General features: G+C 36.6%; 1 protein-coding gene across 1 annotated transcript in view; it reads right to left on the bottom strand.

The window, feature by feature from the left end:
• Nucleotides 1–26,361, bottom strand: part of RALYL (RALY RNA binding protein like) — a 214,992-nt gene that overhangs the window by 11,753 nt on the left and 176,878 nt on the right. The window contains exon 7 of the mRNA XM_017849885.1: nt 23,128–23,300. Within this exon, the coding sequence (XP_017705374.1) occupies nt 23,128–23,300 (173 nt within the window). The remainder of the gene's footprint in view (nt 1–23,127; nt 23,301–26,361) is intronic.

The raw sequence follows: 26,361 nt of genomic DNA, 5'->3' as shown, positions 1-26,361 counted from the left end.
TAGCAGCTAATGCTCAACTACTTCTGTGTTATATAAATAGAAGGTTTATTCAAAATTACTTGTTATCTATTTCAGTATTTTTGTGGTAATTTCTTCCTATTCCCTTTGGACAAATTCTGTGGTATTAATTAGGAATGTTGAGACCTTACATCCTTTGAAAGGCAATAACAGGCTTGTAAAGAGGCTTTATTGAACTATCTCAGGAACATTTGGGCACTAGCCTAGCAGCTTCTCTACAATCAACTTGCTCTATTGAAACAAATATGTATAAAATATTTATGACTTTAAGTGTTCTTTTCATTGTGTGTGTCATAAGCTTTCCTTGTTAAAAATGAGGATATCTGAGAAGGCAGTATCCTATTTTGATGGAAATCATTTGACATGTCACAGAGAGAGCCCAGGTGAGGGCATCCCGTTGTCAGTAGTGGCTAGTGACCCAGAGGGCCATCTGCCTGCTGAGATCCTCAGGGCTTTGAAATTCATGGCATGGAAATGCTATCTCACTTTGAACAATTCTGAGATATCAAACTCTGTAAAATGTGGGGTACTTTTCCAATGTAATCTAACAAGTCAGTCTGCAGGCGGAGTTTCTTCCAACTTCAAGTAGAAACTTGTGCAAAAAAAAAAAAAAAAGTGCTGAATGGTGACATCCAGTCAGAATATCATTCAGTGGCATCATCTTGTCAGACATGAGATGCAGATCAGCAGGATTGAGCTCTGCATTTCCTGGGGTTTAGGGGAAGTGCACAAACTGCTAGGGCTGCCCAATATATTGTTATATGGGAAGATTCGTTAAAATATTGACCCATAGTGAAAGGATATCTGCACTCTCATATTTATTGTGGCATTATTCACAATAGTCAAGCTGTAGCGTCCACCTGAGTGTCTAACAATCGGTGAATGGATAAAGAAAATGTGGCATATATACACAATGGAATACTATTCAGCCTTAAGAAAAGAAGGAAGGACTGGCTTTTATAACACCGTGGATAAGCCTAGAGGACTTTATGTTAAATGAAATAAGGCAGGCACAGAAAGACAAATACTGCATGTTCTCACTTCTATGTGGAATCTAAAACAGTGGTTGGAAGCAGAGAGTAGAATGGTGGTTACCAGAAGCTGGGAGGTAAGGGAAATGTGGAGATGTTTGTCAAAGAATACAAGGTTTCAGTTAGGAGGAGTAAGTTTTTTTGAGATCTATTGCATAGTATGGTGACTATAGTTAATAACACTGCAGTGTATATTTCAAAATTGCTAAGATAGTAAATTTCAAATGTTTTCATCACAAAATTGATAAGTATTGGGGTGATGAATATGTTAATTAACTTTATTTAATCATTCTACATATGTATACATACACTATAACATCACTTTGTACCCCTTACATATATGTAATTATAATTTATCAATATACAATAAAATATGAACATTGACTCATGTAGTGAGAAAATTACTCTTTCAGTTCTTTGGATTGCATTAATGAGAAAGTTTATATTTGTGTCAGTCTTAACATTTCTCTAATACTGTCTATTCTTTTAATGGGAGAAAGAGAATGAGAGAAACAGAGAGAGGAGAGGAGAGGAGAGCAGGAACACAGGGCTTTTGGTCATACACAAATATCAAGCTTTTTTTTTAAGTTTTGTTTTTTCATTATGTTTATTTTAAATATATCTCCTACTTATGAAAAGAGATACTTGGTTTTCATTTATTAGAGTGAACTAAAGTTTAGTGTTAAAGATACATTTATTTTAAATAAATAATGAGGTAATTTCATAAAATAATAAGTAAAAAATACCAATGATGCATAGTTTCGGCACAAACCAAAAGTTGTCTAACAATCCAAATTAATAAAATTTGTGAAACCCTAATACAACGAAAATATCTAAGGGTGTTAGAATCTTACAGACCCTGATTGAAGGCTGATTCTGCCTCTTATGAGCAATGTGAGCTTGGGGAAGTTACTTAAACTTTCTAAAATCANAAAAAAAAAAAAAAAAAAAAAAAAAAAAAAAAGTGCTGAATGGTGACATCCAGTCAGAATATCATTCAGTGGCATCATCTTGTCAGACATGAGATGCAGATCAGCAGGATTGAGCTCTGCATTTCCTGGGGGTTTAGGGGAAGTGCACAAACTGCTAGGGCTGCCCAATATATTGTTATATGGGAAGATTCGTTAAAAATATTGACCCATAGTGAAAGGATATCTGCACTCTCATATTTATTGTGGCATTATTCACAATAGTCAAGCTGTAGCGTCCACCTGAGTGTCTAACAATCGGTGAATGGATAAAGAAAATGTGGCATATATACACAATGGAATACTATTCAGCCTTAAGAAAAGAAGGAAGGACTGGCTTTTATAACACCGTGGATAAGCCTAGAGGACTTTATGTTAAATGAAATAAGGCAGGCACAGAAAGACAAATACTGCATGTTCTCACTTCTATGTGGAATCTAAAACAGTGGTTGGAAGCAGAGAGTAGAATGGTGGTTACCAGAAGCTGGGAGGTAAGGGAAATGTGGAGATGTTTGTCAAAGAATACAAGGTTTCAGTTAGGAGGAGTAAGTTTTTTTGAGATCTATTGCATAGTATGGTGACTATAGTTAATAACACTGCAGTGTATATTTCAAAATTGCTAAGATAGTAAATTTCAAATGTTTTCATCACAAAAATTGATAAGTATTGGGGTGATGAATATGTTAATTAACTTTATTTAATCATTCTACATATGTATACATACACTATAACATCACTTTGTACCCCTTACATATATGTAATTATAATTTATCAATATACAATAAAATATGAACATTGACTCATGTAGTGAGAAAATTACTCTTTCAGTTCTTTGGATTGCATTAATGAGAAAGTTTATATTTGTGTCAGTCTTAACATTTCTCTAATACTGTCTATTCTTTTTAATGGGAGAAAGAGAATGAGAGAAACAGAGAGAGGAGAGGAGAGGAGAGCAGGAACACAGGGCTTTTTGGTCATACACAAATATCAAGCTTTTTTTTTAAGTTTTGTTTTTTCATTATGTTTATTTTAAATATATCTCCTACTTATGAAAAGAGATACTTGGTTTTTCATTTATTAGAGTGAACTAAAGTTTAGTGTTAAAGATACATTTATTTTAAATAAATAATGAGGTAATTTCATAAAATAATAAGTAAAAAATACCAATGATGCATAGTTTCGGCACAAACCAAAAGTTGTCTAACAATCCAAATTAATAAAATTTGTGAAACCCTAATACAACGAAAATATCTAAGGGTGTTAGAATCTTACAGACCCTGATTGAAGGCTGATTCTGCCTCTTATGAGCAATGTGAGCTTGGGGAAGTTACTTAAACTTTCTAAAATCAGTTATTTGTAAAATAGCTACTCCTCGAAGTTATTTTAGGCAATAATGAAATGACATATATAAAAAACTCAGCATTGTTTCTGGAAGGTAGTGAAAATGGAAACAGTATTGTTTTCTTTCCCTGTTTCGTCCTGACTTGGAATAAAATAAAAATCCTCTCAGCTTTTCACTGTTTGTGTGTTTGTGTGAACATTATATCTTATTTTCTCAGATTTCTGCCTTTTTAAAGATAAGGCAGAAAAAAGATAAATCTGTTTTCCACATTTTTGAAACAACTAAGGCCCAAAATGATCCCAGAGCTTGTTCAATTCACACAACTTTAAATAGCAGGGGTAGGTATTATTTCCAGTAGACCACAGGCTAGGAAGGCTTACTTTTAGGAAAGGTTACTTAATATTATTAAAGTGTATTCCTAAAACTGAGGCAAGACAAAAAATATCAAATATGCATAAGGTTTCTGGGATACTTATCAGGTTCCAGGTGAAAAGAATTCTTATCAGGTTTCCAAAGTCCTGAACTTTCATTTCATCTCAGGCTATCCTGGAACAGGCTACCCCAGAGCTTGTGATTTTCCATATTCAGAGACATTCTAAAGACAGCGAAGGTTTAGAAGGGAAGATCCTTAGGCAAGGCAAGGCTGATAGTGCAGCATGGTTGTGCCAGTGAGAGATTAAATGAGTGGAGAACCAGCTGGGCACAGTCCTGGCTTGTGGGTGACAAAGGTGTACCATGCCAGGGACTGAGCTAGAGGATGCCTCTTTGCAACTCGAATGCTACCCGGATAAAAACTTTGTGCCAGTCCATGAAAATGTACTTTTTAAAAAATGAATTAGTTTCCAGAATATGGGGCAAGAATTGTAAAAGGTCAGCACCATTTTGGCAATAAATCTCTTTTCCACTGTGATTCTGTCTGTTGAGCTATGAAAAAATTGGGGAAGAAAAGTGCCCCACTTTTCTTTCAATTTCTGATTAAATGAAATGTGTTCATACTTGTTCCCATTTCTTCTGTCACAGATTATTAGATTCAGTGTAGCCCAAGCAGGTATACCATTAGTTTCCATCAGAAATACTGCTGTTAATGACTTTCTCAGCTTGTTCAAGTACAAATTTCTTGCCCTGGTATTTATCTGATGAACATTGTCTGTTATCTATTCATTTATTTTATTCTGTTTTAGCGTTTTCACAGCCCATCATACTCAATATTTTAAAAAATAGCTAGAAAAAAATCATTAAAGTCCTGTGCCTGTGAAATACTGGGAAATGAATCAATTATATTTGTATTTGGAACATTAAAAAAAAAACAAACTTGAAAAGAATTTCTAGCTATTTGGCAGATAAAATGCTTAGGCCACAAAAGTTCAACAACCTCTGGAAAAGGCAGCGAGAGGTCAGCATTTACAATTAACCACCTTTTCCCAGAAAAGTCTATTAATCTATTCAATAAATACACTGTAGGGGAATTGGCTTGTGTAATATGTATATACTTTAAAATTTTATTTGAATGAATTGATGGATGTTTCTAAGAAATAAATAGCTTCTGGTATTTCTGTATAGAATATTTTACGTATTCAAAACATTTTAGGTTTAGAACTTCAAAAACACACAACTAAAGGTTCCAGTGTTTTTATAGATTGTAGGAAACAGGAGTAGTACTTTCATGTAGATCTGGAAGAAAGAGATGAGGATAATAAAAAAAAATAGTATTCATAATTGCTTGAACCCAGGAGGCAGAGGTTGCAGTGAGCCAAGATTGCACCACTGCACTCCAGTCTGGGTGACGAGACGTCTGGCGCCTAAAAAAAAAAAAAAAACAAAAACAAAGAAACAGGGAACGCTATATCACAGGTATACTTTATAACGCGTATGAGCTATAGTACGTATATTATATATAAAATATTCATATAATGGTAGTGCCAGAAAATTCAAGGAATAGAACACGGTTGTGTCAGGAATCCAAAAATTCATTGTTTAATAGGATAAAGAGAATTACTTTTATGTGTATTCTTAGAATATAAAGATAAGTGGAGAAATTGGAATGCTTGCACACTGTTGGTGGGAATGCAGTATAATGCAGCCACTCTGGAAAACAGTACGGAGTTACCCCTCTCCACAAATAAAAAGAGAACCATCAGATGACCCAGCAACCCCACTACTGTGTATTTATCCAAAGAAATTGAAATTAGGATCTCAAAGAGTTATGTGCAATCTTACACTCAGCACTATTCAAAATCACCAAGATGTGGAAATAGCCTAAATGTCCACTGACGGATGGATTTTGTAAAATGTGGTATATACATTCAAGGGAATATTATTCAGCCTTAAAAAAGAAGGAAAATCTGTCATGTGTAACAACATGGATGAATCTTGAGGAGATTATACTGAGTGACAGTAAGACAAATACTGCGTGATTCCACTTATATGAGGTATCTAAAATAGTCAAATTTGTACAATCAAAGAGTGAAATTGTAGTTACCAGGGGCCAAAGGGAAATGAAGGTGATGCTATTCAGTGGGCATGAAGTTTCGGTTAAACAAGATGAATAAATTCTAGAGATCTGTTATATAACATTGCATAGTCAACAATACTGTATTGTACCCTTAAGATGTTTTGAAGATGGTAGATCTCATGCTAAGTGTTCTTCTGTTCAGTCTCTCTTCACTGGCAGACAATTCTCTCATTTAAAAACTAAACAGTTAAAAAGTCATAAGAAAATTGGGTAGAATATGCATGTAACATGCCACAGTGAACAGAGGCAACATTAGAAACCAGAAAGGGAATAAAAAGTGTGGTTAAAATTTTATGAGTCTAAATGATATTTCCATGGTTACAGTGCCATTTTTAAAGATTACTTTTAACCAATGCAATTTGTAGTCTTTACACTTTCCCATAAACTGGAGGTAATTCTAGTTAAAGTAATGCTTTAAAAGTCAAATGAAGCAACTCTACAACCACTAGACAACCAGTGAATTTTTTCTTTCTCATGAGTGGCTAACAGAAAATGGAAATATTTTTGAACATTTGTAATAGCTTTGGTTAAGCATACTCAAAAGCGCGTGTTCACATATTTTGACATTATTTTCTTATAGAAATAAAATTAATTCTTTTGGTTCTCTTATGTTTACATTATTTGCTCAAATTACATTTTACCTCTTAAAAAATTGTGTAAATATTAGCATTAAAAATCACGTTTTAATACTAGTTTCTTTAAACCTAGAAATTTAGAAAGCAGAGGTCAATTAGCAATGGTTAACAAAATTTACCTTGTGCTCATATTTGTCTTAATAAGTCTTCTATTTACAATATCCATCATATCTATTTTTTTTCAGTGAATTACAAATAGACCTTTTAATGGACAAGTCTGAATTTAAATAACAATGAGGCTTAACAATGGACACTGAAGTAAAAATGAATTTAATACTCCAGTCATACTCCACTGTATTAGTTTTATAGACTATGTTCAGGTTCAATAATATATTTTACAATGTGAATCTTGGATATGTTTTAGAATATAATCTTCAATTTGAGAATGAAGCAGCCTGCCTGCAACCCTTTCTCCCCAAAAGGTTTTTTTCTTTCTTATTCACTTCCTTTTACTCAGCCCTTAGAATGGTGCCTGATTACAGTAATCATTTAGTAAGTATTTGCTGGCTGAGTGAAAAAAAAACAGCATTAAGGGCAAAACACGTATCTAGACTAATTTTTACTCTATTGCATAAAACTCTTAATGCCACTAAGATCATTTTTCCAATAGCTTTTGCCCTTTGGAATTTGGGAATAATTTACAAGAAGAGAAAGACTTGTTTGCCTCTCAGAATCTTAGAGGAGTTTATTGATTTAATAAATTTGACTTGGCATCATAGAACTATAATACAGGTTTTGCCCACCCTACACAAAAATAAGCATTCTGGGCAAACTATGTGCAAGGCTATTTAAGAACCCTATGTTACTGATATTGGTATGTAGCATCTTATTCATCCTTATAGAACAATGGGAGTTACCTCCTGGGCAGGCAGAAGATGCCACTTCTCCCCATAGAACTCCCTCATATGTGTGTGTGTTCAGTCACCCACCTGTAAGTGGTCTAGTCTGTCTCTCTGTGTTCAGAGCAATGTGAGGAGACTAAGGTATTAAAGCGCGAGGGTTAGGGTTGGGGATGGGGTGGGATTCAAAAGACCAAAATACAAAGATTTAGAATTTGTGGTCCGATTATGTACGGCTAAGTAATGACAAACCCTTCTCCTTAAATAGGATAATTATGTATCATCTCTTTCATCTTGATTAGTTCCTTTATTCTTAGTATTCCCATATAAATAAAAATAACTTCCTCCAAATTTGAAATCACTGTAACTTTTCTCAGCAATTTCAAATGATTTGGTGTTACACTGTACCCCAGCTCAACAGAGAATACCTCAAAAGAGTGTCTTGATGTGAGAGACACAACATTGCTAATAAAATATTCTGGACTTTTAAGACAATAAAAGTTACAAAGGGTATGCATAAACACCATAACCAAATCATTAAAAAAAAAAAGAGAGTCTTACTATGTTGCCAGGCTGGTCTCGAACTCCTAGGCCCAAGTGATCCTCCCACTTTGAAATCCCAAAGTATTGGATTACGGGCATGAGCCACCATGCCTGGCCAACAAATCATTTTAATTTTTTTCTTTCAGTGTTACTAAAACTTCCTGTAATTGGCATGTCCACTAAATTTTGTTCCTTGAGGAAAATATTAAGTTTGCCATACAAAATCCCATAGCAGGGATTTTCATAAACATGATCCTATTTAATCTTTTCAATAACCCAAAAATCTTCCTTTAACAGATATGGAAGTGAGCCTCAGAGACTCAGTGATTTGCCTAAAATATGATATCAATTAAAAGGCTTGTTCATCTGAACCTGAAATCCAAATAACCCCTAAAGCCTAAATAACCCAAATAACTGCATCGATAAACGTATATCTGCACTTTGTAAGGGCAAATGGAAACAATTTTCTCCATTATAAAAGGCAAAGCACTAACTTCCCCTTTCCCCTTTCTTAGTGTATCTATTTGGAGGCCTGGTGAATCTGTGTCCTTCCTCTTACCTTTGACATCAAAATAAATTTTATTAGGGATTAAGCCCATTCTCCAATGTCTACAATGTAGACATATGATATAGTTTGAATATGTGTTCCCCGTCCAAATCTTATGTTGAATTGCAATCCACAGTAATGGAGGTGGGATCTGGTGGGAGATGATTGGATTATGGGGGAGGATTTCTCATGAATGGTTTAGCATCATCCTCTTGGCACTGTTCTTGCAATGGTGACTTCTTGTGAGATCTGTCTGTTTAAAAGTGTGTGGCACCTAGTTCTCTCTCTTGCTCCTGCTCTGGCCATGTGACTTGCCCAATCCCACTTCGTCTTCTGCCATGATTATACTTCCTGAGGCCTCCTCAGAAGCTGAGGAGACGCCACCAGCATGATCCCTGTACAGCCTACAGAACTGTGAGCCAATTACACCTCTTTTCTTTGTAAGTTACCCAGTCTCAGGTATTTCTTTATAGCAATGTGAGGATGGCCTAACACATCTCCAAGACTGTGAGTCAAGTAACATCTGGATATGTGATGATGTTGAATTTTATGTGAGCCTTTTTAAGAAAGTTAGGAAACTCTTTGTTCTGGGAAATGGCTTACTGCAAAGAACTACCCTTCTCCAGTTGATTTAGATAAGATTCACACCTGCTTATTTACCTATAATAAGGCCAGACACAGACACTACGAATTCCCACTCTTCCCCTCATATGTGACCAACTGAACTATTTTGTCTCCATTGGTCAATGAGAATAAAATGCTTATTAATCAAACTTTGGTTAAGAGTCTCTCCTTCTCCCAGGAACCCGAACTTCAGTCCACCCTCAGCCTGAGCCAGCACCCATCCCCTCTTTAAAGGCCATCCTGGAAAATATGCTGGCTTCAGGGTAAAACATCCTCTGATATATTTACTCAGTATGCCAATCTTTCATCCCACTTCTCCACTTTGGGTTCTTTCTAATCTTGTTTACTCCTCTCATAAAAAGAAAAACCCTTCTTGCCTAGTACTTGAGATGCTTGCAGAGCTCATGGCCAAAGCATTCTCCCTATTGCAATAGTCCCTCTGCCCCCTTGCAGTAACCCTTTCAAAGAAGTCTCTCATTACTAAGTCCAGATTTGTTTTTTACTTGACACATGTAAAAATGTAGCCCTGGAATTACCTCTGAGATCTCTCAAGAGCTGTTCAGAAAACTGTCATGAGGTATAATTTTTTGTCTCAGGGAAATAATTGTCCTTTCTTCTGTTTGGCCAAATAAAATGTGTGAGATTTTGTCCTGATGACCAAGAGGGTTTGAAAAAACTTTAGACCGAGTTTTCCTGACTATTGGCTCCTGACTTCCCTTTTCTTAGAGCATTTACTTTAGAAAAATTGTATTTGTAAATTTTCCCTCTGCCCCTTGGAGATATAAATCTTCCCCCAGCTTCTTCCCAGTTGCACAATCCCAGGAATATATTTCTTAAGGACCTGGAACCATTCCTTTGAACTGTAATCATCAAGTAAGAAGCAGCCTCTCTCTCTCTCTGTGGGAGGTGTGAACCTAACTTAGATAAGCAGCAATTAGCAAACACGGATGGCCTAATTACACTGACCAACCTTCCCCTACCATCCTCCAGTACTTTTCCACTAGTTACCTCAGTGCTTAAAAGCTCTCCTGCCTGTTTCAGCAGAGCTGAGTTCAATCTCTCTCTTATTATGATAGTCTTGATTTCTGTTGAAACAGTCTTAAATAAAATCTTCCTTGCCCGTTTAACTTCATCCATTGTTATTTTTGCTTTGACACTAACATTGTGGTCACTTCGGTGCTACCTTACATGCTTGTAAATTTGTTACCGCTTATGCAATTTTAAAAATTTTGTTTTCCTACTATATTGATAGGGAGAGGTCTTTTCTTCTTTTTCTTCTTTTTTTCTTTTTTGAGACAAAGTTTCGCTCTTGTTGCCCAGGCTGCAGTACAATGGTGCAATCTTGGCTCACCGCAACCTCTGTCTTCCAGGTTCAAGCCATTCTCCTGCCTCAGTCTCCCAAGTAGCTGGAATTACAGGCATGTGCCACCATGACTGGCTATTTTTTTTTTTTTGTATTTTTAGTAGAGACAGGGTTTCTCCATGTTGGACAGGCTGGTCTTGAACTCCCCACCTCAGATGATCTGCTTGCCTCGGCCTTCCAAAGTGTTGGGATTACAGACGTGAGCCACCGTGCCCAGCCGGGAGAGGTCTTTTTGATGGCAAAATGGTTTTATTTTTCTAACTACTTTCATAATTAGCTTTTGAAATCTCACAGAATTAAGACTTTAGATTGCCCCATTTTCCTCTAACACATTATAGCATTTTAGAAAAGTAACTATTTTTTCCTATTTTGTATATTTAAAGCTTATTTTTAAGCTGCTTCTCATTTCCAAAGGACTCCAGAATCTGTTCTCTTCCTCCTGTGTTACCCTCTGTATAGAAACTCAGAAATGGTGAAAATATTTTGTTTGGATCTATACTCTAGATTTATTGTTTGGCTTTTAACATCATGAGAAACTGTTTGAAAATTGTATATCTACCACAATACTCTTAACATCTCAAAAATCCTTAGAACTAAAGCCTGTTTTTAAATGATCACATCGTATGATAGCTGCAGTTGAAATCAGAGCATCTATCTTACTTATCTGGGCGTACTTTAGTTTTGAATCCTCTGAAATTTACTTTCTTATGAACTTGTGACTCTTTTCTTTTGGCTTTAAAAACTGTAGATCAGGAGTGAGAGGAAGGCTTATTTTCTGGTTTGTTTTATAAAGTCAGCATTCTAGCTTTGCTAACTAAATTCAGGTTACTTCAAATTTGCATTTCTATCACTTGTGGGAGACAATATTTCAGAACCACTGAAAACCAACATGATAGAGTCAATACTGCTGTGTTGACTTTGATGTGTTGGTTTTAAGCCTCCTCCTGTTGTTCCTCCTCAGTGCCTTCAAGACTCAGGCTGCTGCCTGAATGACCGAGTGATTAAGCTATAATGAAAACTGTTTGCTTCTATGCTTTGTATAATAATCCTCAAAATCACAGAGGGAATGCACACAAAAGTAATACTTAGAACACAATCTGATTATGACAGACAATAAAAATGCTTAAAATGCTCATAATATATTTGAGGTAATCTGAGGACATTTTCCTCTCTCTTTCTTTAACAAATATTTATGAACATTAACATATGCTAGGCACTACACTGAGGAAAAACACAAAGTAAAACAACCCCTGAGAAGTTTACAAATCAGTGATCCAGAAAGAAGGAAAATCATTACTTACAATATAGTAAGTTAAGTATGAGGAGCTATGTAAAAAGCATGGCCTAAAGAAAGAAGCAAACCCAAATGGATGTGTCCTCATTGGGGGACAGATTTATGTAATGGGTGACATAGAATAATGATCTTTAAGAGAGGAGATGTTTTTGCCAGAGAGACAAAACATAGAAGGTAGAACGAATGGGTTATTCCAGGCAGAGGGAACAGCATACGTAAATGCATGGAGGCATAACACAGTGTGTCAAAATCATCAGGTAACCCAACATCCCTCAATCTACTCACTCATCCATCCCCATAAAAATGCTAGATACTGTGCTATGCATGAGGGATCCACCATGAAGAAAGAACAACCTGGCTCAAATGGTTTTAAGTCTAGTTGAAGAGAAAGACATTTTAGAAAGTGGTAGCAGCACTGAAGGAAGTGTCCTAACAGAGGTTTGCGGGAGTTGTGGAGGATGCACCTGAGTAACTTGGAATTTCAGGAAGGTTTCCAGATAAAACTGAGTATTGAAATAAAAGTGGATGTTCACCAGGATCAGGTATGGAATGACATTTCAGGAAAGTCAATCCCTACCCCTCACCCTTACCCTTCAGGCAACCTCTGTCTGTTTAATTGCAATGATACACTAGTGCTCCACTTCCTTGACAGCATTTGGTTATATCAGCCAATTTTGGTCAGTCTGAGTGAGGGTGTGCAGTGTTACCTTACTGTGGTTTTAATTTGTACTTTCTTGAAGACTGATGATTTTGAGTGAGTTTTCATATGTTTACTTCTTTGGTGAAGTGTCTATTTGCCGTTTCTTCTTCATGTACCATGTGCTCTATCCCAGTGGTTCTCAGCCTTGGCTGCACTGTAAAACATCTTTAGACTTTTGGTCTGGGCTCCACCTTCTGAAACTCTGATTTAATTGTTACGGCTTGTGGCCCCTGTCACTGGTGTTTATGAAAGATGCACCTTCAGTGATGTCATGTGCACACAGTTTTGAAAACTCTACTGTTGTATTTCAGGGTTCTCAAACTTCAGGAGGCACCACAATCACCTAGAATGCGTGTTAAAACATAGAGGACTGGGGTCCACCCCAGAGTTTCTGATGCAGTGAGTCTGGATTAGAGCCTGAGAATCTGCATTTCTACAAATATTCTACATGATATGATGCTGCTGGTTCTGGGGCCATCCTCTGAGTTCCACTGCTTTAGCCAAACTAAACTGACAACTTCTGCAATTCTTTCATACCTTTCTTCCTTGTATATACTCTCTTTTCTCTGTGTGGAATACCAACTGATTCTTTTTTTTTACTTTGCATACATTTTTTCATTCTTTAAGAACCAACTAGAATGTTACACAGACTTTGTGAAGTCTGCTGTATCATCTCACTTCCCATACCCCACTGCATGACTTACGTGACATTTTTACCTATCATACTGTTTTGTTTATTTTTTCTGGTTGCAACATCTTCTCTTCTACCCAGAGAGAGCTCTGTGAAACCAGAAACCAGTAGGTCTTATTTTTTGAATCTTAAGCAACCAACGGTATCTGGCACATTACTGAGTTTCCACTATTTAATTAAAAATTCTTTTGGTGGTGGTTTTAATGAATAAGTGTCTGGGTGACTAAAGAAAATGTGATATGTAAAGCTTCTCACATACTCAGTTTTCATAAACCACAAGTTACCATCTGTTACTAAATTCATGGCTAGATCACATGAGCCAGAGAACAAATCTATAGCAAAAACTGAAACAAAAGCCCTATATCATCACAGGATACTGTTAGTGTTATCTTTATTTAAAAAGCCATAAGAATAGAATTTAAAAATAAATTGTTTTGAATTGAGTGTGCTGAGAACTATAAAATCAAATGAAAATGTAACAAGCTGAAATCAAATCATAATTCTTCTCAGAATATTACAGTTGTTTCCTGAAGTCTTTCTTATCAAATAAGAAGTGCTTTTAACAAATTTGAATACTCTAGCATTTTTTAAAATACAAAGTTTCATATGAAGATTATGTTGCTAGAAATGTAATGTTTTATTGAAAGCTTCACTGGCAAAATGAGATGATCATAACAATAGCAATAATGATAACAACAGCTGCAATTTACTTGTTTGCTTTTTGCCAGTGACTTTAAGTGCAGTCCATGCATTAAATTTTTTAATCGTTACAAAAGCCCCATGAGGTGGGTATTATTATTCTGTTTTCATACCAAGGCTGAAAGAAGTTAAAGAGTTTGTTCAAGGCCAATATTCAATTCCATTTCTTTGTAGGGGTGCCAGATAAAATACAGGAAACCCAGCTGAATTTGAATTTCAAATTTATTAAATAAAAACACTTTTTGGTACATTTCATGAAATATTTGGGACATGATTATATTAGAAAATCATTTACTATTTATCTGAAATGCAACTTTAACTGAGTATCCTGTATTTTATTTGCTAAATCTGGAGACCCTATTTCTATTTGACTCCAAAAATTTTGCATCAGACCACTAGGTTGTATTGCATTCCAATTTTCTCTTATGTACAGGTAAGTATACATTTACTTATATGACATTTCAAACTTGCAGCAAACTTCAAACATTTAGCAAAGCATCAAGGCCTTTTATAATTTGCCCTCTGTTCTCCTGGTCCCCACATTTGGGGTGCAGCAAATGCCAAGGCCTTGAAACAGGAGCTGAGCAGTGCTTGCCTGGAAGCTACAGAGCTGATGTGGGGTGAACAGGAGAGAACTAGAAGCCAGATCAGAGATAGCAGGGACAAGATCACGCAAGACTTTGTAGATAATTGTAAGGACTTAGGTATCTATTCCAAGCAAGGTAGGCAGTTATTGGAGAGTTTTAAGGACAATGACATAGCCTGGCTAAAGCTTTAACACAACCAAATTGGCAGCTCTTTGGAGAACAATCTGCAGAAGAATAAGGCCAGAAGCAGGGAGTTATTGCAAAATATTCAGTCAGTAGCTCATGTAGCTGCTTTGCTCTGTAGTAGAACTCATGGTCCAGGCTTTAAGCTGTGTTACTTGGGGTCTTGGTGACAACTTCCAGCTTAGAGCTGGGGACAGGGCATTATCCTTGTAACTTTAATGTGGAACCTGATGTGGCTTCTCTGGCACAATGAGACCTGAAGGGATCTTGCACCAACTGCACCTAGTGGGTCCTGCACCTCTGAGTGTGAGAGAGGCATACTGGTTCCCACAAAAGGCAGCAGCAAAGGCTGTGGCAAGGCTGCATCCCCAAAGGGGAGGGCAGGTAGTGGGCAGGCAGAAGAAGCACATCATGGTGAGATACTTTCTGTGACCCCCCAGAAGCAGCGAGGAGAGATTGTGAGGGAGTGGCAAGGTATTGCAGCTATGCAGAAGCTGAGGTAAAGCCAGTAGACTTTTATTATTAATATAACTGTGACTTAATTTATCCCATGTCTGGAAATACATGGAAACATTTGGGTCACCAAAATTAAATACATGAAGTTAAGTGGGACAATAAAACAGAAAATACAAGCCTGGTACAGTGGCTCATGCCTGTAATCCCAGCACTTTGGGAGGCTGAGGCGGGCAGATCACCTGAGGTCAGGAGGCCAACATGGTGAAACCCTGTCCCTACTAAAAATACAAAAATTAGCCAGGCATGGTGGTGGGTGCCTGTAATCCCAGCTACTCAGGAGGCTGAGGCAGGAGAATCAATTGAACTTAGGAGGTAGAGGTTGTGGTGAGCTGAGATCATGCCATTGCACTCTAGCTTAGGTGACAGAGAGACTGTCTCAAAACAAAGAAACAAGCAAACACACAAACCAGAAAATACACAAAAGGATAAAAATGCCCTACAATAAAAACAGAAAGACTTGGCAAAGTTTTTCTGACTTTGGGAAAAAATATATAAGAGGATACAAGTGCTCTACAACACAAAAAAGACTTAGCAAAATCTTTCTGACTTTCTAAGTCTTTTTTTTTTTTTTTTTTTTTTTTTTTAGGTCATAGTAGTAGGTCACCTAGACTAGGTCAATTGCAGGACACATGCACCATGATTGTTTATCTTATCCCTAACTCCATCCAAATAATGTTTTGATTTCTTTATGCCTTAAATATCTGTTCTCAGTAGGACAGGGAAGATAGCTTATGATAGATTGACAGAGTTCAAGACGAAGGTCTTTGAATGCTGTGCTGAAATACAAAAATCAAAATTCAAAATCAAACAGATTAAGTAAGTAAAGAGTAGCACAAAATGCTTACTCTGTGCCAAGTATGTGCCTTTTAGACATTACTTCATTTACTCCTCATGGCAATTGTGAGCCAGACACATATTATTGCCAACCCTCTTTTATAGATGGAAAAACTAAAGTCAGTGAAGGCACAGGCAAGTGGCTTGCTCAAAGTCATAGGACTTTGAACATGCTTCTGTCAGACTGCAGGCAGAGCTCTTGTTTCTAACAGTTAAGCCATCCAACCTCTGGGAAAGATTTTGCCTTAATGGCAGAGTTCTTTAACTACAATAAAAATGATTAAATCAAGTGAGATGCCAACAGTAGCAAGTCTGAAATAAGAGGGGACACTTATTACAAAGGGATTAGAGCTCTTGAAGAGGTGGGATTCCAGATGGAAAGCTAGAAGCAGAGATACCTGCCTATTACACACTTTCCCTCACATCAAAGGCTGAGTCATACCCCATTTCTGTTGAGAATAGCTGGCCAGTGGGCATGCATGACTCATGCAGGTCGCCTAGGCCAGGTCAATTGCAGGACACATGCACCATGGCTGTTCATCCTATCCCTAACTCCATTCAAATAATGGTGCTGCTTTCTTTATGCCCTCACTATCTATTCTCAGTAGGACAGGGAAGACAGCATATGATGGATTGACAGAGTTCAAGATAAAGGTCTTTGAATACTGTATTAAAATACATGCCCAAATCCAACAGATTAAGTACACTTTCTTCCTTGTAATTTATAATTCTAACTAATTCAGTTGGTACTAGCTTTGTGGAACATGTCTCACAAGTTCTTGTTTGTCCTCTAGCCAGCATTCATTCAAAATGATAAGAAAGAGAAGCACAGTTGATAAGGGGGGATCATCCAGGTGAAGGACTTCATTAGGAAAGAAACAAAAGTCTCAAAAGAAAGAGACATTTTCAGTCTTTCTCATAAAGAAAGACCAAGAATATTGATCAGAATGCTTTATGCATTCCAGTTTTTCAATGGTGCACCAGAATGTTTGCTTTGAGTTGTCTTAAACTGCAGGATTGGATTTGAGGTCCAGACCTTCCCCAGTGTGCATAGAAATTCAATACCTGGTAAGCCCAGGTGACTTACTGCTTAGTTGAATGTTTTGTTAAATCCTGAAAGATGTATTACAACGTAGTACTCAGCTTGCATGTCTAAGTATTACACAATTCAGCTAGGTAAATCTACTGTGGATTCTTGCTAGATTTACCTGATTTGATTGCGTATAGTCAGTAAAAGGAAAAGTGATTATAAGTAGAATTCAAAAGAACTCAAATTCTCCTTAATCCATTTAAATGTTTTACTTGTCTATAGTTTCCTCTGGGAATTGATGGTTTAGCTCTGTAGTTTCAAACCTTGGCTTGATTCCAGGGCTGCTTCTTGAGATAATCTACATTGGCATTTTTAGCAAGCACCCTAGGTGTTGAGTGTAAGTTGACCAAAAACTCTCCTTTGGAAAACACTGGATTAGCCTAAGGCTGCATAACACATCTGACAGCTTTATAATGTCCTGGAGTGTTCACAGAAGCCTTTTCCCATACACCTGAGGAGAGCTCATTTGCTTTTCTGAATTAGCACTGTGTTAAGCACTAGCCTTCCTATAGTATTTCCATTATGGCAAAGACCACTTTAATTTTGGATGATATTATTTTTTATAAAGAGGAATACAGATTTGGTGGATACAAATAAAGAGAATAAAAGAGTTTGAAATGTTGTATTTGTGAAGTTTCCAGTAGTTTTGTTTTTTAAAATTCATCTTTATGTATCATGTGACTTATCTAATGCATTTTGGATTTTAAATATATTTTGCATTAAATGATCTGGGGACAATGAAGGATGACTTGAATATTGTTTATTCAACTTTAGCACATGTCGTTTCTTTAATTTGTCATCCTTCAAGGTAAAGTTCCAACCCCATTTCTGCCAGGAGTCTTTATTGACCATAGTGGCTATGTCTGGTTCCCCACCTGTAAATTATGTTTTTCATATGGTTCTTACCATGACATGCTGCATTGTATTTTTTGTCTGTGGCCTTTATCCGCAGTCAGTTCATATCTTTCTTATTTTCCTTCTTTATCCCCAGTGGTCAATCAATAAATACTTGCTAGTGGATTTATTCAGAAACACGACTATAGTAGTGGTTTCATAGTGTACGTATAGTGCATCAATACAAAGTTTAACTGTAGATAAATCCAAATTTTGATTTGTATGCACTACTGAAATATATAGGTATAGATTATTATAGAATCACAGATTTTTAGTCTTGGCTGACTTCTTATAAATTATAAAGTCCAAGCTTGTTTTTTGTTTTGTTTTCTGTTTTGTGCATGTTGCTGTTTTGTGCATGAGGAAATCAGTCATCTCTCTCTTTTTTTTTTTTTTTTTTTTTAAAGACAGAGTTTTTGCTCTGTGTGCAGGCTGGAGTGCAATGGCACAGTCTCAACTCACTGCAACCCCCGTCTCTTGGGTCCAAGCGATTCTCCTGCCTCAGCCTTCTGAGTCGCTGGGATTACAGGTACCTGCCATCATGCCTGGCTAATTTTTGTATTTTTAGTAGAGATGAGGTTTCACCATGTTGGCCAGGCTGGTTTCGAACTCTTGATCTCAGGTGATCCATCCACCTCAGCCTCCCAAAGTGCTAAGATTACAGGCATGAGCCACCACACCCAGCCAGGAAATCAGTCCTTTTTCTACAAGCCACTAAGCTACTTGAGACAAGGAATCATACTCTTAAACATTTCCTTTCATACATAAAGCAATGACTTTAGTTATGCCTGCATTTTTGGTAGCACCTGGTGCATGCATGATAGATTTCCAAATGTTAGTTGAAAGAATTGCTTCATGGAAATCAATTTCACTCAGTGTATATTTAGAACTAAACATTATGTGGATAGTCTGTGTTCTTATCTTTGGCTTCTCACCATCTCACAAGAGGCCCCACCACCTACAGCTACCCTACTAGCTCATTTTGTTGAATCTCCTTCACTTCAGATCCAGTTCTTATTTCCTGTTCATTCTTTTGCAATGGCATTCTGGATTTGCCCTGAGCAGTCAAATGGGCATGTGGATACCAGCTCTTCTTTGTGAGAAAATCTCTAATTATATTGTATCTTTGCTGTTCAAGTCTATGATGCCCTTTATTATCTAAAAAGAAAAGATTTGTGTTTTATTTCACTTTTGGGAGCCAAGGATGTTTTGGTTCAGTAGCCTGGAAAGGAGAAAACAGTGAACACCAGACTAAGGAATTTTCTCTTGGCCAATCACTAGGAGAGACTCCTTAGTTTCAATTCGGATTGCAAGGACTGAGTGTTAAACCCTTCCTCATTTATTATTTTCTGAGTCTTAGAAACAAAATGATATACTAGAGACAGGATTTATGTCTAGTTCCCTAAGCCTGCAATGATAATAACAGGGTTGAGGAAGGAAACCTGAGTACCTCCAGGCAGGTGCTCAGTTCATCAGCTACTTCTGTATATTTAGAGCATAGTCCAGATACCATGGTTTGGATTTATTGCCATGACTGTATGGTCAAGTCTTGCTCTTTCAGACATATTGCTCCTAGGAAACATGTGCATCCAGAGTAAAAAATCAAACAGAATGGTTTTTGAAATTTCTGATTTTGCCTTACTATTTTGTAAAAAAGAAAGTGAAGAGAGACTAGGAGAAGTTATTTGGTTGGGTAGTTCAGTTGGGACTGATAATGACAGATCTGGGACTGAAATTGGCTATGCCCTCTCTTTCATGTCAGCCTTTTGATAACTGTCTTACTCTTTCACTTTCTCATCCAATATTTGGAGTGATTTCATGTCCATCTAGATGACTCATCTTGCATCTGAGCCCCTCATTCCTTAAATTCTTCATCTGCTGTGACTTTGGCACTGATCCCACTTCTATCATCACTCCCTCCCATGGAGCATCTCATCATCTCTAACTCTCCACCTCTGAAATATCTTGGTCCCTAAGTAGAGACTTTGTTTTTCTTTTATTCATTTAGTTCCTCTTTCTCTGGTCCTTAATGGTATATATAGGGGCTTTTTGCTCCCTTTGTGTCTTTATTTTCTCATTTTTAACCCCCTGCCCCAACCGTGTTCCCTTCCTTCCTCATTGGTTATATTCCATGACCCATCTAGTCAGCCACTCTTTTTAAACTAATATCCTCAACTCCTTTTATTTATTGTTTTTTTGCACTTATCTGACAAAAATGCAACTCTGAACATGTTTGCTTTCTTCATGCTTCCATAAGGGCTGATAAAAGCCAATGGAGAAAAGGCAGATTGATGACTTCATAACAGTAGTTCTCAAAGCGTGACCCCAGACCAGCAGCATCAGTATAATTTAGGAACGTGTTACAAATACAAATTCCTAGAGCCCCCTTCAGCATGCTAAATCAGAATCTCTCAGAATGGGACAAAAGAATCTGTGTTTTTACAAAGTTCTCTAAGTAGTTCTGATACATTTTAAAGTTTGCAAAATACTATATTAATTCTTGATCTTTAACCTTAACTGACTACTAACACTGCCAATCTTTATATGTTTTCTAAATTAGTAATCTTTAGTGTTTTCCATAGGAGCCTTTTCAAATCTTTTTCATTCTCCTCAAATCTGTGATAGTGCCCATCTCTCCTCATTCCCCAGAGGTTATCACTCTCTGACTTATCTAGTTTGTACTTGAACTCCCTCAAACTCCTGCCACAACATCCTCAGACTAACCATAGTCACTTGCAGTGGAGGAGTCTTCAGGTATATATACTTATGTTCTGGATTCCTTTCCTTTCAGCATTGGGGAACTTTTATCTTTCTCTTCACCAAGTTCTCTCTCTCTACTGGCATTCTTCACCTAATCTCATCACAACTTACATTCACACTCTTTGGGATTTTGATTCTATGTGTGATGAAAAACATTGTAGGGTTTTAAGCAAGGAAATGGCATTATCTGACAGATAGTTTATAAAGATTTTTACCCTTCTTCTGTGGAGATTGGGTTGCATGAGGCAAGAGTTGAAGCAAGAAAACCAGTTTAGATATTATGGAAAATCTGAAGAGCAGGGATGGTGGCTTGGGTCATGGTACTCGTCGTGGAGTTGTAACTAACTTTGGGGGCGTGAGTTGGAAGTAGAATTAAGGATAAAGGTGGTGGTCAAGGATGATCTTAATCTTTGGTTTTAATAACTATGTTAATGGTGATGCTGTTTACCAGAATGAGGAAGCCTGGGAAAGAATAAAATGACTGGAAAAAAATCAAGACTGTTTCTGGCCTTGTTAAGTTTCAGTTGTTTATTGGAGATCTGTGTGGTGATAGGCAGCTAAACATTTGACTCTAGAGTCCCATGAAGAGATCAAGGATAGAATGTGAAGTTAGGAATCTTGTCCTATAAGTAATATTTAACACTCTAGTATTTGATGAAGACACCTTGGGACAGGGTGTAGAAAGAGAAGATGGCCCATGACAAAGCCCTGAGCTACCCTAATATTTAAAGTGGGAGCATGGAAGGAAAATTTCTAGTACAGGAAACTGAGAATAAGCAAATGGTAAATTAGGAGAATTTCTCAGAAGATGGAAGTGGTCAGCTTATGCAAAATTCTGCTGAGAAGTAAGTTAAAATAAGAACAGAGAAGTAACCATTGTAAATGGCAACATGGAGGCCTCCAGAGAGCTCAAGGAGTAAAATCCTGACAGCAGAGGTCTGATTAGAATGAGTTGAGGAAATCATGTTGTTGAATTAGTCCTGCCAAATCATGTAGTCCTGCCTAAGGAGAAGCTGGGACATTTGTTTGTTCTTCACTCTAATCCTTAATCAACAGATTCCTGAAATCAATATCAGTCTCAGAACAGGTGCTTAAGTTCTGCAAACTGATACAGACTTTCATAGAAATAGGGGTGGTTGTTAAAAGCTCATATTTGAAAAGTTTAAATGAAGGTGCTGGCTGAGCGCGGTGGCTCACACATGTAATCCCAGCACTTTAGGAGACCAAGGTTGGCAGATCACTTGAGGTCAGGAGTTCGAGACCAGCCTGGCCAACATGGCGAAAACTCATCTCTTTTAAAATTACAAAAATTAGCTGGATGTGGTGGCAGGTGCCTGTAATCCCAGCTACTCGGGAGGCTGAAGCAGGAGAATCGCTTGAACCAGGGGGGCGGACGTTGCAGTGAGCCAAGATCATGCTACTGCACTCCAGCCTGGGTGACAGAGTGAGACTCTGTCTCAAAAATAATTAGTTAATTAAATAAACAAACAAAAAATCATAAAGGTGCCATGAATTTTAACAGAGCTGGCATGTTAAAAGTCAATATAGAATCTATACAATTCAGCTGTCTTTAAAACTTGATAAAACAACCACCATGACAAAATGAGTTAAGTAACAGAAGGTACAGTATTAAAACAAACTGGAATTGGATTTTTACCTGGGATAAGCCAAGTTTAATATGATCAGTCCATAGATATTTGGAAATTGGCAACATATACACACAAACTTGCCCACATATCATTTTTATTAGTTCAGTCCTTTGAGATAGTATATTTAATTTCATGCTTGATAAAATATGAGAAATAACATCCTCATCAGCATACATTTACCAAGTCTGTGATGTGGTTATGCAGGAAAGGACGTCTGGAAATGAGCAGTATAACGATTACAATATTAGGAAAATACAACTTATAAAGAAGCAGGTCTTAGCCAAATTCCCAACTCATAATAACTGATTATCAGGCAGTACAGGAATTAAAAATGGTGAACTCGCCATCTACCAACGTGTCATCTTAGGGAGCACACTGTAGACAAGACTGTTCGCCACAAAAATAGTATAAATAATTATCATCAGTTAGTAACCCAGGTATCATCCAGTATATTGTAGTTTGTTACCAGGATATTATATCCACATATAGTTCACTTGTAATTGCATAAATGCAAGGTTCCTTTTGCAATGGAGCATTTTGGAGAGAATCTTTCACTTCAGACTTTAAATATACCTAATCACTTATATAATATTTATTTTCCTCCTTCATTTAGACCTTCCTATTTTAAGTTAGCAATAAAGTATTGAGCACTTACTATGTGCAAAGCACTATACTCGTGTTCCCTTAAATATATGCATATAAGAGAAATAAGCCCCAAATGAATTAATCATTATTTTAGAATGAATGAGTTGCTAACATGCTAGTGTTGTTACCCAAAGGGTGTGAATACCAAATGTTTTGTTCCTACCAGCTCATGACCCCCATCTTCATCGAAGTCCTCCTCTATCCCATCTGTCATTTCTTCTCCATCGGCATCTGGCCCTCCTTCAGCAGGCTCCTCTGTAGAGTGATCTGCAATCTCTGACACACATTCCTCTTGGATCAGCACTAGACTCTCTTCCAATTGCTTCTTCTGAGCTTCTGGGGGGGGAAAAAGCAAATGACTACTACCTTGGGTTGCTCATGAGCCATTTGGATAAACCATGAAAAAACAGTCCATGAAAGGGTAAACTCTGTATGCTATTAAAGGTGTACAGAAGTAAGGTAACATGCTTTAAGTTGAATTTTTTCAATCATGTACAGTTTTCTATGTGCACTTACATGTAAGCATATGTAACAGAATTAGCAAAAATTAGGGAATCCAGATGGTAGTAGTACATAAATTATTAAGATTTACATAAACAGATTGATTTTTCTGGCTACTTTATTTTATATATGTGCTTTCTAAAAGGATGGTCTTTCTGAGAGGAAAATAGAGCAAAACAAATGGCAAAATCAGACTCATCATAGAAATTGTTCACTCAAGGAAGCAGGATGGAGAAAATTCATTGACAAGTTCAAACCTAAGTGAAAAAGACAAAGAAAAGCTCACTGAGGAAAAAAGTACAAAAGCAAATATGTTGTTTTTTCAAAAAACATGTCTATGTGAACAATGCCCTGAAAATTTAAAGTCTAAATTCTGTTGACAGATGTGGTTAACTTCAATGGTTAAGAACATAAATTCTGGGGTCAGACAACCTGGGTCAAAGTCGAGCTTCATCACCTAATAGCTTTGTGATGCTGTTCAAAGTGAAAATGATTAACCCTCCATGTGTCTCAGTTTTCTCATCCATGCAATAAGGACAACAATTTCCTACACTTTCAGGGTTTGGTGTAGTGAATCAAAGTGTTAGTATAGTGACTTGCAAATAATAAGTGCTCAACAAACGAAGCTACACTCTACATTAGAGTTTCTTCTAGTCAGGATCTGTGCATTCCATTCACAGAAACCTGCTCAAATGGAAAGTGTGCTGACAGCATCATAATTATTTCCTCTAGCGGGTGGTATTCATCTCCTATGATAATATAAAGAAATGTTGGGTATCCAATAAATTAGATCATCATATGTTCCTCCTTCTCTACCTTATTCCCATGTGTTCATGACTATTCCAAAGTTGGTTGTTTTCACTAATTTTGCTGGGTTTTTAAAAATCAGATTATTAATCTATCCTTTGATCTGAGTTTTTAAATAGCCTAAATTTTGATAATTTATTACAATAAAGGTAGTTTATAGAGCTAAGTAACTTTAGGGTATTCATTTCTGGTCTTTTTCATAATGTGAGATAAAAGGAAAATGAGCACTGATATAAATATTTTGTCTCAGCACAAAACTTCAAACAACTAATATGTAAATCAACAAACTGATAGAAATATAATGTACAAATAAGCAAATAAGCAGGTATTCTTTCCAAGAAATTATTTACAATTAAAATAATAATTTTATACCTTCTTGCATTTTAATTCTCCAAATGATAAAGCTTATTGAAAATAAGACAGTAGTAGAGGGTTGTTGTGCCTTGCCTCTGTTGTCAGAGTTTAGTTACTCTGAGCTCTAGTTGACAGGATTCTAGCTCTAGCTTTGTTTCTTACCCACTGAATTATAGACATTGAGTTTGAGTCTAAGTTTTGGCCATTTGGTCAGGTTAGGTCATTTAAACACATTAAGTCATTCCTTCTTCATCTATACCTACCTCTGGGTTTTACTGTGAGAATTAGCAGAGCTTGTATTTGGGAAATGTTCTGCAAATTATAAAGGACTACATCAATGTGTTCTATTAGATACAAAAGGGAGATGGTATGCTCTTACTGTGAATATGTTGAAGGAATAACAACAACAGTAAGCGTAGATCAAGAGGCCTGTTTAGATCAGAGAATAACACTCATGGGGCTGAGCCTATGATTCAGAGGAGGAAAGGAGCTGGTGGATCAAACCAAAGCTGCAAATAATCACTATGGGTATCATAAATGACCAAAACAGGCTCCTTTTCATTAAGAGAAAGACATTTACTTCATATAAATAGACACAAGCTATACACGTCTTGATGTTTTTAAAATCAACTTATTAGGTTCAAATTTCTCCATTTAACAACATTACTAGTGCAGTAAGGATGTGAACTCTGCTTTTAAAACTACTTTTTATCTTGATATGCATATACAGATGTACTGATGGAAGTGTGGTATATAAATTCTTCCCATTTTTCCTAATGTCTATATAACATTTAGCACAGAAAGTCCTATGAAGACTATAAAGTGGTTATTGTAAAATATAACCAAGATTTTTTCTAAATATAGAAAATTATCCAATTTAAGAAGGTAAAAGTGAGTTAAAAAATCTGTTTAATCTAGAGAAGACTCAGTTGTCTGAATTACAAGGAAGGTAAATAAGGCAAGAAAGACCAAAAACACTCTCAATTTTACTCTTACTGAATATTTGTAGGTTTTATTCTCATTTTCCTTTCAGATATCATTCATTGTGCTCTACAATTCTAGTTCTGTAACCTAGGTTAACCCACATACACATCTATGAGTAGGCTCCACTGAGAAAACGATGTGATAGGTCGACTAGCTCGAGCATTGGACAGTTTTGAGTCCTCTACCAATAATCACATCTCTTGTTCTATTCTGTTGCCTCTCCTATCACTGAGCCTTTGACTGCACAATGGAGGTGGCTACTCTGGTTTTGGCCCCCACTCTTCCTCCTAAAAAAAGTTTTTGTACATATCATCTAAACCCCTCACCTTTTGCCACTGTATGTCACCATTCTGCTTGTTTGAAATGCCCTAGCTTTCAAGACCTGGTGCTGGTACCTTAAGAAAGAGGGAGAAATGGAAATTTGGGATTCTTATAATTCTATGCAGTGAAAAATGCTTTGAATCTTATAAATTTTTTAAAACCAAACGTTCTCAATGTTAGGTTATTGGGTTTATCAAACCAAACATTCTCAATGTTAGGTTATTGTGTTTATCTTTTTGTTACAACACATAAATGGACTTTTGCTTAAGACTGACAAATATGAGGAATTCAATTGGCCTAGCATATCCATTTCTTCTCTAATGATTCCAGAAACATTTGTTTTTTGAGAACTCTTATGTTTTGATGTTGAAAGTAACATATACGTGTGTGTGATATATATATAATATTTATATATAATATATAATTTATT

Source organism: Rhinopithecus bieti, unplaced genomic scaffold, assembly GCF_001698545.2.
Source record: "Rhinopithecus bieti isolate Rb0 unplaced genomic scaffold, ASM169854v2 scaffold_32835, whole genome shotgun sequence".
Taxonomy (NCBI): domain Eukaryota; kingdom Metazoa; phylum Chordata; class Mammalia; order Primates; family Cercopithecidae; genus Rhinopithecus; species Rhinopithecus bieti.
This window is presented reverse-complemented; position numbering and strand designations above follow the sequence as displayed.